We start from the raw sequence: 16939 nt of genomic DNA, 5'->3' as shown, positions 1-16939 counted from the left end.
CTGCCCCTTCCTTGATAGATATGGCTAACAGCAAAGTTTAACAGATGAAAAAGGTCTCTGAAATATTTGCCTGTAAATAAGGATGTCTCAGTAAGTCTGAGCTTGCTGTATGAGTGAAGAGTGTAGAATACTCATGTAATTTTGGAAGAAAGTAATCAGAAATGGTGACAAATTTAGGTCAGAATTGGGAGGGGAATATTCTAAGTTAAAACTATCCATATATCCAATTTTCTAGGACAATATAAAAATGCATCTTCCTCCATTGCTCTGTTAAATTTGTTGTCCTGTACTAAATATTTACTATATTTTAGGATTTTTTTTCCCAGGGAGATCTGTTCTGATTCAATGACTATTATAGTCAACCAGTAGCTGGCTGATTTGATTGCTGTGTCTTTATAATACATTTAAATATATGGTAAAGTAAATCTCCATTCAATGATTTTTTTTTCAAAAACATATTTTAATATTCTCAATCCCTTATTTATTCTTTAGTATTATTTTAAATTCAAAAAAACTTGCAGAATTAATTTACAATTTTGTTTCTGTACTAGTAACTGTTGGTATATAGGGAAATCAATATAATATCAAAATTTTTTAAATTAATTTGATGAATTTTATGTTGACTTACTATTTTAAAGTTTGATTTTCCTTCTTCACTAATATTTATAAATCTTATTTTTATTTTTTATCTTAGTGCATTCACTAGCAATGTTAAATAGCATTGGTATTACTAAGTGTCCTTGGTTTATGCTAATTTTACCATGAAAATCTGTATTATTTCATAATAAAGTATGATACAGACCAACAACTTAAGAAAGCTATTCTATCTCATTTTGAAAAAGTCAGTGTTTTCATGTTGTACATCTTTTCCTTGGTTTGATATTAAAATGTTACTGGATGCCTTTTAAATAATATTGAGATTATCATGTTTCTTTTCATTCTCCCTGTTTATATCAAAGAACATACCTATTAACACTTGTAGAAGAATGATCTGTAGTTTGCTGTGTGTTTATACTTGTAGATGAGATGTATGTATCTATAATCAACATTATACTAGCTTGACAATTTTAAACTACTCACAAGTAAAACAGTTAGGTCCTGAAGTACTTTTTTTGTTTTGAATATTTATTGATTTTGTTTTCAATTTCTTTTATACATTTTCATTTATACTGATTTATTTTATAATGAGTTAATTTCAGTAACTTTTTTCCAAGAAAAATTAGCCTGTTTCTTTAAGATTTGAAAGTTTTTTCACATGGATGGGTATACTTTTATGGCTTTAAAGAACTTTTTTGCTGCTTCCTATCTGGTAGAGGAAGACATTGGGGATGCTTGCCTATTTTTGAGTGGAGTGGAAAAAACAAAAAAAGAAATAAAATGTCTCCTCTGAGATGCCAAGCCACATATCCACCCTCAGGCAGATTTGGTGCCAGAATTCATTCTGCTAGCGTGTTCTAAAAACCCAGTTAAAGTAGCCATATGCAGTATTGCCTCCAAGGTACCTGGCAGAAATGAAAGTAAACCTCTAAAGGAATAATCTTTAAACTTGGGTCTTAAAGAATTTCTAACCCCAACCCTAATGTATTTGATTTTAAGCTACATATGCTGCTGCTGAGTCCCTTCAGTCGTGTCCAACTCTTTCCAACCCTGTGAAAGCCTGCCAGGCTCCGCTGTCCATGGAATTCTCCAGGCAAGAATACTGGAGTGAGCTGCTATGCCCTCCTCCAGGGAATCTTCCTGACCAGGGATTGAACCCACATCTCTTAGGTCTCCTGCATTGGCAGGCAGGTTCTTTACCACTAGTGTCACCTGGGAAGCCCTAAGCTACATATGGTTAGATGTTATTTTCTGGATGCGCTATGACAACCTTTGTCTTTAACTAAACAGTACTTAGCCTGCTATTATCTGTTACTATGACTGATATGGCCATGGATCTGAGGTGGCAAAAATATTTATTTCAGCCCAAATTTTGATGTCTGTTTGGGGACGAGGTGACTTCTGTAGCTTTTAACTGCACGCATTTCATGTGCTGTGCTTACGTGCTCAGTCGTGTCTGACTCTTTGCGACTCCATGGACTGTAAACTGCCAGGCTCCTCTCTCCATAGGGATTCTCCAGGCAAGAATACTGGAGGGAGTTACTTGTCCTCCTCCAGGGGTTCTTTCCAATCCAGGGATCAAACCCAGGTGTCCAACATTGCAGGTGGATTTTTTACCATCTGAGCCACCAGGGAAGCCCAAGAATACTAGAGTGGGTAGTCTATCCCTTCTCCAGGGGATCTTCCCGACCCAGAAATTGACCCTGCATTGCAAATGGAATTTATACCATCTGAGAGGCTTGTCAATCTCAGTGTTATATTAATAGTATGTGATGATGCTACTATTCTTACTATTATCAGGTTTCAGTGTCTTGACTCCCCACCCAAAAATGTAGACTAAAAGAAATGTAGTGTCCACTTCACACTTATTAGGATGACTGTTTAAAAAAAATAAAATACCAAGTGTTTGGCAAGAATGTGGAGAAATTAGAACCTTTGTGCATTGCTAGTAGGAATGAAAAAATGGTGCAGCCACTATGGAAAATGATATGGTGATTGAGCAATAACCTAAACATATAATTATCATATGAATCAGCAGTTTCACTCCTGGGTGTATCCCCAAGAAGAAGTGAGAGCAGAGACTTAAACAGGTAAATTGTATACCCACGTTCCTAGCAGCATTACAACATCCAAAAGGTGAAGGAATCAACAAATATGGTATATACACACAGTGGAATATTATGTGGGTTTAAAAAAGAAGGAAATTCTGACACCTGTTGCAACATGGATGAAGCTTGAAGACATCATGTTAAGTGAAATAAGCCTTTTGCAAAAGAACACATTGTATAATTCCACTTATATGAAGTATCTAGATTGGTCAAATTCATAGGAAGAAAAAAAGAATGGTGGTTGGACTTCCCTGATAGCTCAGTTAGTGAAGAATCTGCCTGTGATTCAGGAGACCCTGATTTGATTCCTGGGTCGGGACGATCCACTGCAGAAGGGATAGGCTACCCACCCCAGTATTCTTGGGCTTGCCTTGTGGCTCAGCTGGTAAAGAATGCACCTGCAATGTGGCAGACCTGGGTTCAACCCCTGGGTTGGGAAGATCCCCTGAGAAGGAAAAGGCTACCCACTCCTGTATTCAGACTTGGAGAATTCCATGAACTGTGTAGTCCATGGGGTCGCAAAGAGTTGGCCACAACTGAGCAACTTTCACTTGGCAGGGGCTGGGGCAAGTGGGGAGTGGGGAGTCAGGAGTCAGTGGTCAATGCCTATGGAGTTTCAATTTGGGAAGATAAAAAAGTTCTAGTGATCAATGCTGGTGATGTTTACAGAACAATGTAAATGTACATAATGCCAGAGAACTATACACTTAAGATAGGCTTAAAAAGTAAATTTTTTATTATATACATTTTACCACAATAAAACAAGACCAAAAAACTGCTGTGCCTATACCCAGGAATAGTCCATCACTGTTCCTAGGGTTTTAACATAAGAATTAGTCAGTACTTTGAGAGAAGTCAATTCTGTTATCCTTTCTAATGCTGTTCTTACCACAACTCAGAGGTCAAAACAAAAATATTTTCTAGGGGTGCCTTATGTTTGTATAGCACTTTGTATTTGAAGAAGACTTTTATGTATCCAAACCCATTTAATCCTCGTGACAGCCTTATAAGGTAAGCAGTATTACTCCCTTCTAATTGATGGAAGAAAGTGGAGCCTAAGAGATTAATTTGTCCAAGACCACCAGGATATTAAGGATGCAAAAGTTCAAATAGTTATCTTCTGACTGAAGTCATTGATCTCCCAACATACAGAAATAGTTGTCAACTTACTGTGAGCTTTACATTTAAAATGCCAAAAGCAAAGTAGTATGCTTGTTAAACTGAATAAAGAAAAGAAAAAGATAACATCATTACCTTCTCAGTGACCAAGGAATAATGACTACACTGAATTTACGCTCTGAATCCTATTAACATATTTGTGGTTTTTTATGATACTCGAGTTCCAGGCCTTGGTCACGTTTAAACTCTGGTTGACTGTGTTTTTGCCCTTTGGCTTCTGAAAATACTCTTGAATTTAGGAAACGAGGGCCTCTTCCTTAAAAGTCATTGTCTGAGGTTGTAGGTATTCAAATTTTAATTGAAATTCTCAAAAATTTTTGTCTGAGTCCAATAAAAACAAGTAGCCAGGTTGTTCTCTGATTGTTATGCAAGACCTGTTTCATTTTTAGCCTTAAATTTCCTTTTTTATTGCTCTCCTTGGAGTGGATGGCTAATGTAAATGGGAGAAACCTGGCAATGCACCATCACTACCCTTAACAATTTTATGAGCTCCCCGCTAGAACAAATGTCTGGGTCAGTGCAACCTCACACACACAAGTCCCTCTCCCTTTGAAGCCTGCCATAGATAAGTCAACTCAGAACCTCAATTCTCTTGCTTCCGAATGCTGACCGAGTAGCTTTCTCTGTCTCTAGGAAGATTTGGTACCTCCTGGAAGGCGGGTGTCATTGCCATTCCCTTTCTGTGTATAAGCCTTCTTGAATATATTAAACTGAAACATAGATAACACCCCCGAGACAATATGCAATAGGTTTCTCACCATTGTTTGTAGCCAGTGAAAGAATTTTGAGATTTTGCACTTCTGTGTGATATCAGTAAAGTTGACCCCAATAGATTAAGCATTGTATGTTCAAAGAGAGGGTCCCCCTCTATCCTCTTTCAAGTTGTTCCAGCCAGTGTGAGGTGAAACTGGACAATCTCCTTACCATTGCATTTACAGCACAGATTCTGAAGTCAGCTCTCACAGTCTCATATATCTTGAAATGTTTGGAAGCATGCCACTTTATAGCGCTCACAGCATTTTGGGTCTCTCTTCTTTTCCATTTTGCTGTAAAATTCATAAGCCAGGGTGTAATGGGAAAATGAAGTGTTTTAACAACAATAACAAAATAATAGCTCACGTCTTCATTTGAGCAACATCAGGCAAACTTTCCCCTTGGATATATCTAACTAACTCCTTTTATTCCCATAACTTATATTTATTAAGCACCTCTTCTGTACCAGAGACAGTGCTAAACACTTCACACACATTATGTCATTTAATCCAGACCACAGAACAACATAGGAGATACTCACTTATTCTCATTGTACATAGAGACACACAAAGTAAAGAGGTTGAGTGCATACAAAGCAAGAAATTTTCTTGCTCTGTGTAAAATTACTTTTTCTGTGAAATATTTTGCAAACCTATCTCAAAGAGATTGTTATCTTTTATAACAATTGTAAGAAGAGCTTTATACTTCCAGTTGAAAGAATTTTCAGAATCAGTCTTTCCAACCCCCATCAATAATTTATACATTTTAGTATTTTCTTCCTTCAGCAGGGGGGAGCACCAACTTTCATATTATTATTTCATGTGTTTCATATCTATTTTGTTTTCTCTCGGCTTTTCCCTTCTGCATGATTTAAACAAATAATAATAGCAGGAAATCCTGGTTAACATTCCTTCCAAGGTTGTATTCTCTGATGCCTCAGTCACTTTGTTTTCAGTGTCAAACTATTCGATTTCCTATATTCTACCAAAGAGTGAAAGAAACGAAGCACTTATTGTTTGTCATTGTGACGATATAGCAAAAAAAAAATTCAATGGTAGACAAAAATGAGAAGTAGCTCCATGTAATGAATAAAGCAGAAATTATTTTTACTGCTGCCTAAAAGATGAAGAACATTATGAAGTCAAGCTTGTTTTTAGAGAGAAGCTTGGGTTTTTTAAAGACATTTTACTCTGGTATTTATATAATTTCAACAAGGCATTTTGCAATCCATTTAACATAAAATTAAAAAGATGAACATCTACTTTGTTCTCAGAATTTAAAGTGAGTAAAGGTTATGTATGGGCTTCCCTGGTGCCCCAGGTCAGTCAGGAAGACGCCCTGGAGAAGGAAATGGCAACCCACTCCAGTATTCTTGCCTGGGAAATCCCATGGACAGAGGAACCTGGTGGGCTACAGTCCATGGGATGGCAATCAGTCAGACATAACTGAGCAACTAACACCTTTTCAGACTATATATAAGAAATGGTTTGGGCTTCCCTGATGGCTCAGTGGTAAATAATCCACCTGCCAGTGCAGAAGACACAGGTTCCATTCCTGATCTGGGTTGGTCCCACATGCAGTGGAGCGGCTAAGTCCTTGCCTGTACTCTAGAGCAGAGGAGCTGCAGCTACTGAAGCCCATGTAGCCTAGAGCCCAGCGCTGTGCAACAGAAGCTGCCGCAATGAGAAGCCCGCACACCGTAACTAGAGGGTAGTCCCAGCTCAAAGCGCTAGAGGAAAGCCTGTGCAGCAGCAAAGACCCAGCACAGCCAATAAATAAATAAGTAAAATTTAAAAAAAGAAAAAAGAAATGGTTCTTGCCCTGATGAGCTTATGTTTTAGTGGATGAAAAGGATACAAATAAATTTAATTACACCCACGGAAGTACATATTAGGTCTTTTTGCTTTCCTTCAGGTTCTTTAACAAGACCTGAAAATTTATTCTTTAAAATACATCTTGAAACCAACACAACATTGTGAAACAATTATCCTCCAATTAAAAAAATAAACTATGTCTTGGATCTGTCGTCCTCTTCAGTGAAACCTGATTTTGAGTTTCAGAACTAGCCTAATTTTATGCTTCAAAGTTTAGATTGTTTTCCCTTCATTTATTGTCTGATTATTGTGATCAATTCTTAAATCTGGATTGAAAGGCTGAGAGACACTTCCATGTTACTCACTTCAAGATACATCTTTATGTTCCTCTTCTACTAGAGTCATCAGAAATTGGACCTTCCCTTGTGATTCACACCACTGTCCCGTTTGGAGTTACACACTTGGAACACAGCATTGAGGATGTGCAGGAGTTAATCTTCCAGCAGCTGGAAAACATTTTGCCTGGTTTGCCTCAGCCACTTGCTACCAAATGCCAGAAATGGAGACATTCACAGGTAATCAGAGAATCCAGTGGTATGAGCACAGTTTTCTTAATCAGATCTGACTTTACTTTTTCTCATCTTTTGCCACTCTCTAGTAAAAGAAATTAACATGTGATGTTGGGAGCAAATACACAATTGTCTAATAGAGAAGTTTACATGCAAGTTTTTATTATCCTGTTATTTCTCAGTAAGAGACACATATAATTTTCCCCAATGTTATGTTCAAATTCTAGCATCTAGACTTATATAACCTGAAAATCTGGGGTTTCTTATGCAGGCAAGGCAGGGTATATATCAAAATGCAGCTGTTTCTCTGAGGTTTTTCTAAATCAGTACTGTGGTTATATAGAAACCACTATAACCTCCCAAATTTTTTGCAATATGTCAAATTAACCTTGTAAGTATATTTTGCTACCACAATTTTCATTTTTATTAAGTTCCCACTTTGGTTTTGACTGCTGCCAGTAGAGCTGTTTGGGAGAGAGAAATGAATACCTGAATAGATCAGGTATAAATGATGAATGAAAAATGAATAGATCAGCTAGTTGAGCTGTTTTTTCAGGATTAGATAAACCTGCCAATCAGTCTACTAGTTCAAACTTAAAAAACTCCTTACACTAAGTAAATGCTGACTTTTCTGAAAACCCTCTGTATATTCCAACAGAAGTTTCTGAGTATTCGTAGAAAAAGTATTGATCTGTAAACTCAGATGTGAAGTGGTTTGGGGACAGTGGAGCAGAGGGAAAAGGAAGCAGTGACTTGTCTATTTTTTCCTAAGATTTCCTAGCAAATTGATTAGCTGATTTATCAGCACTACTTGTTACTAGAGCTGTGAACCCTTTAGAAAAAGTGGTTGGGAGAAATCACAACAGATTTTATATATTTTAAAGGACTTTCCAAAATCAGAGGAAATGGTAAATTACTTCCTAAAATATTGCAGCAGTTCTATGTGTTTACCCATATCTTCTCAAGTTAAATTATACAGTGAACCTTTCAGCAAAATATTTACTTAAACACATCATGGTCACTTTAGAAGACTTCTTCCTTTTAAAACAACTTTTTCAAATCTCAATAGCCAATGTCTTTAAATGATATTTTACTTAATCTTAGGTTGGTCTGAAAAAGAAAACACGGAAATAATCTTGTTGATATAATTTGAAACTAGATATTTTACATAGCAAGTGAAGTGAAGTGAAAGTTGCTCAGTCCTGTCTGACTCTTTGCAACACCATGGACTGTACAGTCCATGGAATTCTCCAGGTCAGAATACTGGAGTGGGTAGCCTTTCCCTTCTCCAGGAGATCTTCCCAGCCAAGGGATCAAACCCAGGTCTCCTGCATGGCAGGTGCATTCTTTACCAGCTGAGCCACAAGAGAGGAGCCTTACTTCTGCCTGTCATAACCTTCCTTCCCCCAGAATTCTTTAGTAGGTTCCCTTATGACGCAGTACTGCCTGCCCGTCTAATAAAACCTCTGGGGAGAGCACCAGCCCTTTAAGGCTCAAGCCACTTTCTGGAAGTGACTGCTTTCTGAAAGAGGTAAGGGAGTATTTTGTGTAGAGTCCATTTTATGTTTCCTTGATGTGGCTCTCCAAGCCTTCTTCTGCCTCTAATGTCTTATATCCACAGTGGCAGGGGCTGAGGGGAAGGGGCGGGGGGGGAGGTGCGGGCAGGGTAGTGAAAGATGGTTGTTCATTTATTCATTTGTTTACTCATTTATTCCATGAGCATATAACAAATGCCTAGGTCACATCTAATACTCTGTCCGTGGAATCCTAGAGACTAATCTTTGCTGAAAGCCTTCTCCTAAGACACTAAATCAAATTTTTTGCCTTGAGTAGGATAGCACTGCTTTCTAGCAGGTGCTGCTATTAAGGAAGGAGGCAGATGAAGAAAGAAGGTGTGTTTGAAAGACTTGCAGGGCTGTTCTGTGCCTCCCATTTGGGGTTTGAATAAAACACATGAGTAGGTGGTTCAGACAAACACAGCAAAGCAATGGCAGATTTTTTGTGATTCGCAGTTCCTCCCCTTTGCAGCTATTTGCCTTCCATCATTTAAATGTTTATCCAGTTAATATACCTTGATGCCTAAGCTGTGATACATTGAATTAAGATTTCTGTAACAAGTATGATATATTAATCCTCTCAGCAGAAGAGTAATAACTGAAAACAACTTCCATGTACATTGACAGGGGACACTTAATCAGCTTGATAACCCTAATCCTCTCACCACTATTATTCGCTGTGCTTCCCTTTGTTTCAGAGTCTATCATGATGTCTTTCCCAAACTACTCTAGTTTTATACATTTACTATAAAAATATGATTTGCTTGTGAGTTTAACTCTAACTTTCCCCCATATTTCTGTAGTTTCTGAATATTTCAGTGCCTTTTTTGTCATGTAGCACATTCATGGATTACTCTTTTATAAAAAAATAAAATAAAATAATCACTGAATGCATTTCAAACACCATGGGCATCAAGAGAGGAATTTAAGGGTAGGGAAAAAGGAGAGTCAGGTGGTAAATGAATGCTTTGGTATCTTTGGCAAAAATAAATGGATTTGGACTAGCCTATTAAACTCTTGCTGTAAAATTAGAATTGTTCTCTTACATAGTTGCATTTGCATTTCTTCACTTGGTCTTTTGCCCTGAGGCTGTACTTTCTCTCTGCTCAATGTGAGCCCTTTTATATTCTTTAAGAAGGATCATGAACTCTTTAAGAACCTCATCAAAGCCATGAATATCAAGATGTACAGCCTTTCAAAATATACATGTACACATAAACACAAAATTGCATCTAATTATGAAGATTTACAAGCAACCTAAAATGCCTCCCACGAATCCAGCATTAAGAACACCTGCTGTAAATGTTATTCTCCTATAACCCAAATAAATCAAGAATCCCTCATAGCCCAGGTTTATGTTGTAGTCAAAGACACAAAATTCGGCAACCTAAGGGAATGTAAAGTAATTCTTATCTTTACTAGTGTCTTTTATAGATCTTTAAAGATATCCAAAATTCATTATCCTTAGCAGTACTTTTTGAAGTTTCTCTTCTCATTCCTTATATATCCCACTTCTATAAGCTCCCTCAAAATTTTTGCACCTTAACTCTAGTTTTCCACAGTTTTCCAATTATCAGCCATGTGGGCTTTTCTTTTCTCTTTCCTTTCTTCAGCTTCCACTCACATTCCTCATTTTTGACTCGATGTTCCCTCCCACCCCCGCCAGATAGGAAAATCTAAGAACTTTTCAATGCAAACTCCCCATTTGGCTTCCTCAAGTCTTCCGCAGTTGATTACCTTGGTTGGCATAATACTGCTCAGGAGTTGGAAGGAATTAAAGAGGAAATAGGTGACAACTTAAGGCCAGAATTTTTCTTAGGAGGTTTGTGTTTGGTGGGACAGGGTGGCAGGGTGTGTATACACAGCAGAGCCTGAAATCACCCACATATTTACATTATTCCCTTATGAGATTCATTTCTGACCAGTAGCTGTGTCTTATTTCAGTGTTGGAAGGTCAGGTAGAAATTGATAGTTCCTCTTTTTTTTTTTTCTTCCTCACATTTTCTGTCATATCCCCCTCACTGTCTTCTCTTTGATAGGGTGAAACTGAAAAGCAGTAACTGATTGATTGTATGAATATACCAAGACCATAAATTCAAACGAGTGTCCCTTTCAACATAGTCAGTCACCCTAATAAGCCACACCCTTATTGCAGCCAGATTGGGCATCTCCTTAAAATCCTGACAATCCTGACACTTATTCTTCAGCATGTACTCAGTTCAATCAGGTCTTTGAAAGGTGAGCTTGAATTTAATGTTTCAGAAACAACTCAAGTCACTTATTTGGACATGTATCTTTTTAGTAAAGTAGATGGGCAATCTTGATGATTTTCTTAAATGCTTTCATATAACTAAAGAGATATAACTGCTTGTGTTTATCTGTATTAATGTGTCCAGTAAGCTGATTCTAAAAGCTTCTACCCTAAAAGATGTTGGTCAGTGCATCACTACAGATTTAATCATATGGCCTTCTAGGATAAGTGCTTTGAAAGACAAAAGTCAATTGTGTTTATCAGTTAAAGTACATTAGGTTTGTTGTTGGATAATTTATTTAACGTGGGGTGATTATGACTTTGGGTTTTGGAGTCAGATAGATCAGTTCAAACCTCAGTTCTCCCTGTGCCTTTGAGTAATCTAGACTATAACTCTAAGCCCATCTGTAAATGGTACAACTGAACCTCCCTCATAGGAAGAGAATGACCCCTCATAGTGGTCAGAATGAAAGGAGAGAACACAGTAGAAAACATTTACTGTAACACTAGTACAAGGCAAGTTCTCCATTATTGCTAAATAAGAATAGCAACAGGAAGAGGAAGAGAGGAGGTGGGTGAAGGTGACTCTATGGTGTTTCTCAGTAGATGAGCTCTGTGTGTCCCTTGCTCTTTTCTGGTGTGGCATGCTGCCACACTTCGTGTTTTTTCTTACTCACTCTCTTGTCTTTTCAAATTCTCTGTCTTTTCTCTCTTCTCTTTTTACACACACACATATTTCTGGACAAGGATATTTCAAGACTGACTCAACTCCAGGGGCGATGATGCTAAGTCATACCATAGGGACTGTCACCATTAGAACAAGGTCATATAAAAGTGATGAATCCCTGTGGACACAAGGAACTCTTGTCAGTTTTTTCCAGCTTATAGGTTTTTCAGTTTCCTGCCATTCATTCCTAAACTAACTTACACTCTGTCCAGTGTCTGGTAATTTAACACAATTTACACCATGAGTTAAAATTTCCTGGCGTGAAGTTATGGCCTCAAGAGTACTCTTGCTTCTGTGCCATAGGTTTATGGTAAGCCATGGAGAGCTGAAACAGGCCCTTTGGGATTGGTAGGCTATGGCATGACCCAGCCTGTCAAGAGCAGGAAATCTAACAGGTGTCAGTCCTAAGCATTCCACTGAATAATCTCTCACCTCTTTCTCACTGGTACAGAACTAACCCATTGCTTCACTTTATTATGAGGAAGCTACGTATGTATGAGATCATCAGCTGAGAAATTCTGATCATTGAATTAGGGATGTTCAGTCACAGTTTCATTGACGTTTATATGAGCAGATATTTCCCCTTTTCATAAAATCTCACATTATATGAGCTATTAAATGTTTTAACACATGTAAGTTTAATTAAATCACTTTTTTCAAATACTCATGGCAGGAACTTACCCTGCCATGTAGTCAGCATCACACTTTTTCAGAAAAACTAATTATTTTGAACAGCATTACTTTATAGGAAACTTTAAAAATGAATCTGTATCATTTTTCTTGGAAAAGTGCAATATATATTCATCTGCACCCAGTGTTACTACTGAAAACTGAATGATGGATGTTATTATATATGGCTCTGTTCCATAAAGAGAAGTCTACTTGGTCTGTGCATAGTAGACCTCAGTATTATGCTCTGAACTAACAAGCTGAACTAAAAAGTTCAGTTGACAAAAGCTATTTATACCCACATTAGAAATTAGTAATATATAATTCAGCTTTTCCTTTAGCTGACATTTATTGAGTTTCTTGGGCTTCCCTTGTGACTCAGCTGGTAAAGAATCTGCCTGCAATGCAGGAAACCTAGGTTCGATCCCTGGGTTGGGAAGATCCCCTGGAGAAGGGAAAGGCCACGCACTCCAGTATTCTGACCTGGAGAATTCCATGGACTATATAGTTCATGGGGTCACAAAGAGTTGGACATGATTGAGTGACTTTCAACAACATCAGCAATTGGTTTCTACTGTATGCCAGACATTATACTGGATTCTATAGACTCAAAGACAGCTCCATTCATTCAAGGACTTTCCCATATAATCAGCAAGGCTGACCAATAAGCAGATAATCATTATATAGTGCATTTTCTTCTAAGAAAAGGATAAACAATGTATTGTGTGAACACAGAGCAGATGTGAGGAGAAAATGGTAATAAATACCTTCTTAGAAGAAAATGTCACCTGAGCTAAATCCTACAAGATGAAACCAGAGAGGCAGAGGAAATGATGTTGACTGATGTTCTAACAATGTGTACACTTTCCCAGTTCCAAGAGAGTACAGGATACATTCTTGCTTTTTACGTTGATCTTGCCTTAAAGAGATAGGAATACCAGACCACCTGACACGCCTCTTGAGATATCTGTATACAGGTCAGGAAGCAACAGTTAGAACTGGACATGGAACAGCAGAGTGGTTCCAAATAGGGAAAGAAGTATGTTAAGGCTGTGTATTGTCACCCTGCTTATTTAACTTATATGCAGAGTACATCATGAGAAATGCTGGGCTGGATGAAGCACAAGCTGGAATCAAGATTGCCAGGAGAAATATCAGTAACCTCAGATATGCAGATGACACCACCCTTACAGCAGAAAGTGAAGAAGAACTAAAGAGCCTCTTGATGAACGTGAAAGAGGAGAGTGAAAAAGTTGGCTTAAAACACATCATTCAGAAAACTAAGATCATGGCATCTGGTCCCATCACTTCATGGCAAATAGATGGGGAAACAGTGGAAACAGTTACAGACTTTATTTTGGGGGGGGGGGCTCCAAAATCACTGCTGATGGTGACTGCAGGCATGAAATTAAGACACTTGCTCCTTGGAAGAAAAGTTATGACCAACCCAGACAACATATTAAAAAGCAGAGATATTACTTTGCCAACAAAGGTCCATCTAATCAAAGCTATGGTTTTTCCAGTAGTCATGTATGGATGTGAGAGTTGGACTATAAAGAAAGCTGAGCACCAAAGAATTGATGCTTTTGAACTGTGGTGTTGGAGAAGACTCTTGAGAGTCCCTTGGACAGCAAGGAGATCCAACCAATCCATCCTAAAGGAAATCAGTCCTGAATATTCAATGGAAGAACTGATGCTGAAGCTGAAACTCCAATATTTTGGCCACCTGATGTGAAGAACTGACTCATTACAAAGACCCTGATGCTGGGAAAGATTGAAGGCGGGAGGAGAAGGGGATGATAGAGGATGAGATAGTTGGATGGCATCACCAACTCAATGGACATGATTCTGAGTAAACTCCAAAAGTTGGTGATGGACAGAGAGGCCTGGCATGCTGCAGTCCATGGCGTCACAGAGTCATACACAACTCAGTGACTAAACTGAACTGAGCTGAACTGCCAGAGACTGTTACAGCACTCATATAAACTATGACAGTTTGCATCATCATTTTATTAGTGTACAAGCATACTCATTCTCTCCCTCTCTTTCTCAAATGCCATTTATCCATCCCCTCCTCTGTGTGTAACTCACTTCATCTCCACCCCATGGAGGAAATGACAGAACATGCTACAGACTTGGAGAAAATGTTACTCCTTCCCAATTGCAAAGGTCAGAAAGATAAGAAGTTGAGAGCACAGAGCCCTTTGTGAGGTTCTTCCACTAGGAAGTGGCAAAAATGAAATTCAAACACAGGTCTACTTAAAAGTTAGTGTTTTTTAGGGCAGCCAGAAGAAGCAAGAAGAACCACAGTCTCACAGCAGCTAGAATGAAAACCACATCACGGAAAGTTAATCAGAATGAAAAAGCAGAGAGTCATGTCCCAGATGAAGAGACAAGATAAAACCCCAGAAAAACAACTAAGTGAAGCGAAGATAGGTAAAGAAAAAGAATTCAGAATAATTATAATGAAGATGATCCAGGCTCTTGGAAGCAGAGTGGAGAAGATGCAAGAAATGTTTCCCAAAGACCTAGAAAAACTAAAGAACAAACAACCAGAGATGAGCAGTGCACTAGAAGGAATTAATAGCAGAGTAACCGAGGCAGAAGAATGGATAAGTGACCTGGAAGACAGAATGGTGGAAATCACTACAGAAGAAGAGAATATAGAAAAAGAATGAAAAAAAAATGAAGACAGCCTAAAAGTTAGTGTTTTTAAACACTCACTCTAATACTGGTAATTTAAATCCAGCTTTCTTCCAATTATGATATATTCTTATGCCATCATTCTGTTGGCTGATGTTAGAAATAATAATAGCTAACATTTATACTCTGAGTTTAGAAAGTAATTTTATCCTTGTTTCCATTTGCTCCTCACAACAATTCTGACAGATCAGGAAGTAAATATTTCTATCTTTGTTTAAATGAGGAAACTAAAGTTCAAATTGATAGTTTTGCCTAACACGATGCAATGAGTGAACAGAAAAATAGAAATTGAACATGTCCCTTTAGGTAAAAAAGTTCAAGGTTCACACTGTATACAAAAATTAACTAAAAATAGATCATAGACCTATATAAAACATTACAAAACATCAAACTATGAAACTTCTAGATAAAAACGTAGGAGAAAATCTTTAGATCTTTAGTTTGGCAAACATTTCTTAGGATACACAAAGCACAAACCATAAATAATAAATTGATAAGTGATGCTTGATCAAAATTTAAAATGCTTTGAAAGGTACTGTTAAGGAAATGACAGAACATGCTACGGACTTGGAGAAAATGTTTGCAAAAACATGTATCTGATAAGAGATTGGTATCCAGAATATATAAAGAATTCTCACAAGTCAGAAATAAGAAAACAAATGGCCCTTTTTTTTAAAGCTGGGCAAAATATTTGAAAGGGTACTTCATTGAAGAAGAGGTGTGAATTTAACCATGGAGTCATTAGAGTTCTGCAGTGAAAACCACAAAGCATTGTTGAAAGAAATTAAAGTAGACTTAAATAAATAAAAACCATCCCAAGTTCATAGATCATAAAACCCAGTATTTTTAAATGGCAGTATTCCCCAAGGTGATCTACAAATTTATTACAGTCTCTATCAAAATCCCTGGAAAAGTAAATGACAACTCACCCCAGTATTCTTGCCTGGAAAATCCCATGGACAGAGGAGCCTAACGGGCTGCAGTCCATGGGGTCGCAAGAGTTGGATACAGCTTAGCAACTAAGCCACTATCAAAATCCCAATGGCCTTTGCAGAAATGGAAAAGCTAATCCAAAAATTCATACAGAGTTGCAAGGGAACCCAAATAGCCAAGACAGTCTTGAAAAAGAATAAAGCTGGAGGACTCACACTTTCTGATTTCCAAACTTGCTATTATACAAAGCTACCATAAAGTATTGTAACAAGATAAGAATAGACATATAAATCAATGGAATAGAATTGAGAGCCCAAAAATGCTATACCTATAATGAGCTGATTTCTGACAATGTTCCCAAAAACATAAAATGGGAAATGAATTATCTCTTCAACATATTGTGCTGGAACAACAGGATATCAATATATGAAAGAATGAAGTTTTATCCTTACCTCACACCACATGCAAAGTCCACCTAATATGGGTTGAAAACATAATTATACAAGCTAAAATCATAAAAGTCTTAGAAGAAAACATAGGGGTAAATCTTTATGACTTTGTATTTGGCAGTGATTTCTTAGATATAACACCAAAAGCATAAGTAATAAGAAAAACAAGTAGAAAATTTGGACTTCATCAAAATTCAAACTGTGTGTGCATAGAATTAGTGGTAAATCTTTATGGCTGTATCTGAAGTGATTTCTTAGATATAGCACCAAAATCATAAGTAATAAGAAAAACAAGTAGTAAATTTGGACTTCATCAAAATTCAAACTGTGTGTGCATAGAAGGATTAGCAAGGAAGTGAAAAGACAGTCCATAGAATAGGAGAAAATATTTGTGAATCACTTATCTGAGAAGTGTCTACTATCCAGAATATATAAAGAATTCAGTATCTTAACAACAAAAAGTCAAACAATCCAATTGAAAGTGGGCAAAGGACTTGAATAGACATTTCTCCCCCCAAAAAATATATATGGCCAATGAGCATATCAAAAGACATCCCATATCCTTAGTAATTATTGTTCTTGTTGTTTAGTCACTAAATCATGTTCAGCTCTTGCAACCCCATGGACTGGA

The 16939-nt window shown here is 37.4% G+C and overlaps 1 protein-coding gene across 3 annotated transcripts in view; it reads left to right on the top strand.

Moving 5' to 3' along the window:
• The window catches only part of RNLS (renalase, FAD dependent amine oxidase), a 273228-nt gene that overhangs the window by 235337 nt on the left and 20952 nt on the right, over positions 1-16939 (top strand). For all 3 annotated transcript variants that reach the window (XR_010661543.1, XM_065922853.1, XM_065922854.1), the window contains exon 6: positions 6851-7026. Coding sequence is in view for 2 of the 3 variants with exons in the window: in XM_065922853.1 (XP_065778925.1) it covers positions 6851-7026 (176 nt within the window). In the remaining variant the exon portion in view is untranslated. The remainder of the gene's footprint in view (positions 1-6850; positions 7027-16939) is intronic.

The sequence above is a fragment of the Muntiacus reevesi genome, chromosome 2 (assembly GCF_963930625.1).
Source record: "Muntiacus reevesi chromosome 2, mMunRee1.1, whole genome shotgun sequence".
Classification (NCBI taxonomy): domain Eukaryota; kingdom Metazoa; phylum Chordata; class Mammalia; order Artiodactyla; family Cervidae; genus Muntiacus; species Muntiacus reevesi.
The sequence above is the reverse complement of the archived record's forward strand: the minus strand, read 5'-3'. Positions and strand labels throughout refer to the sequence as shown.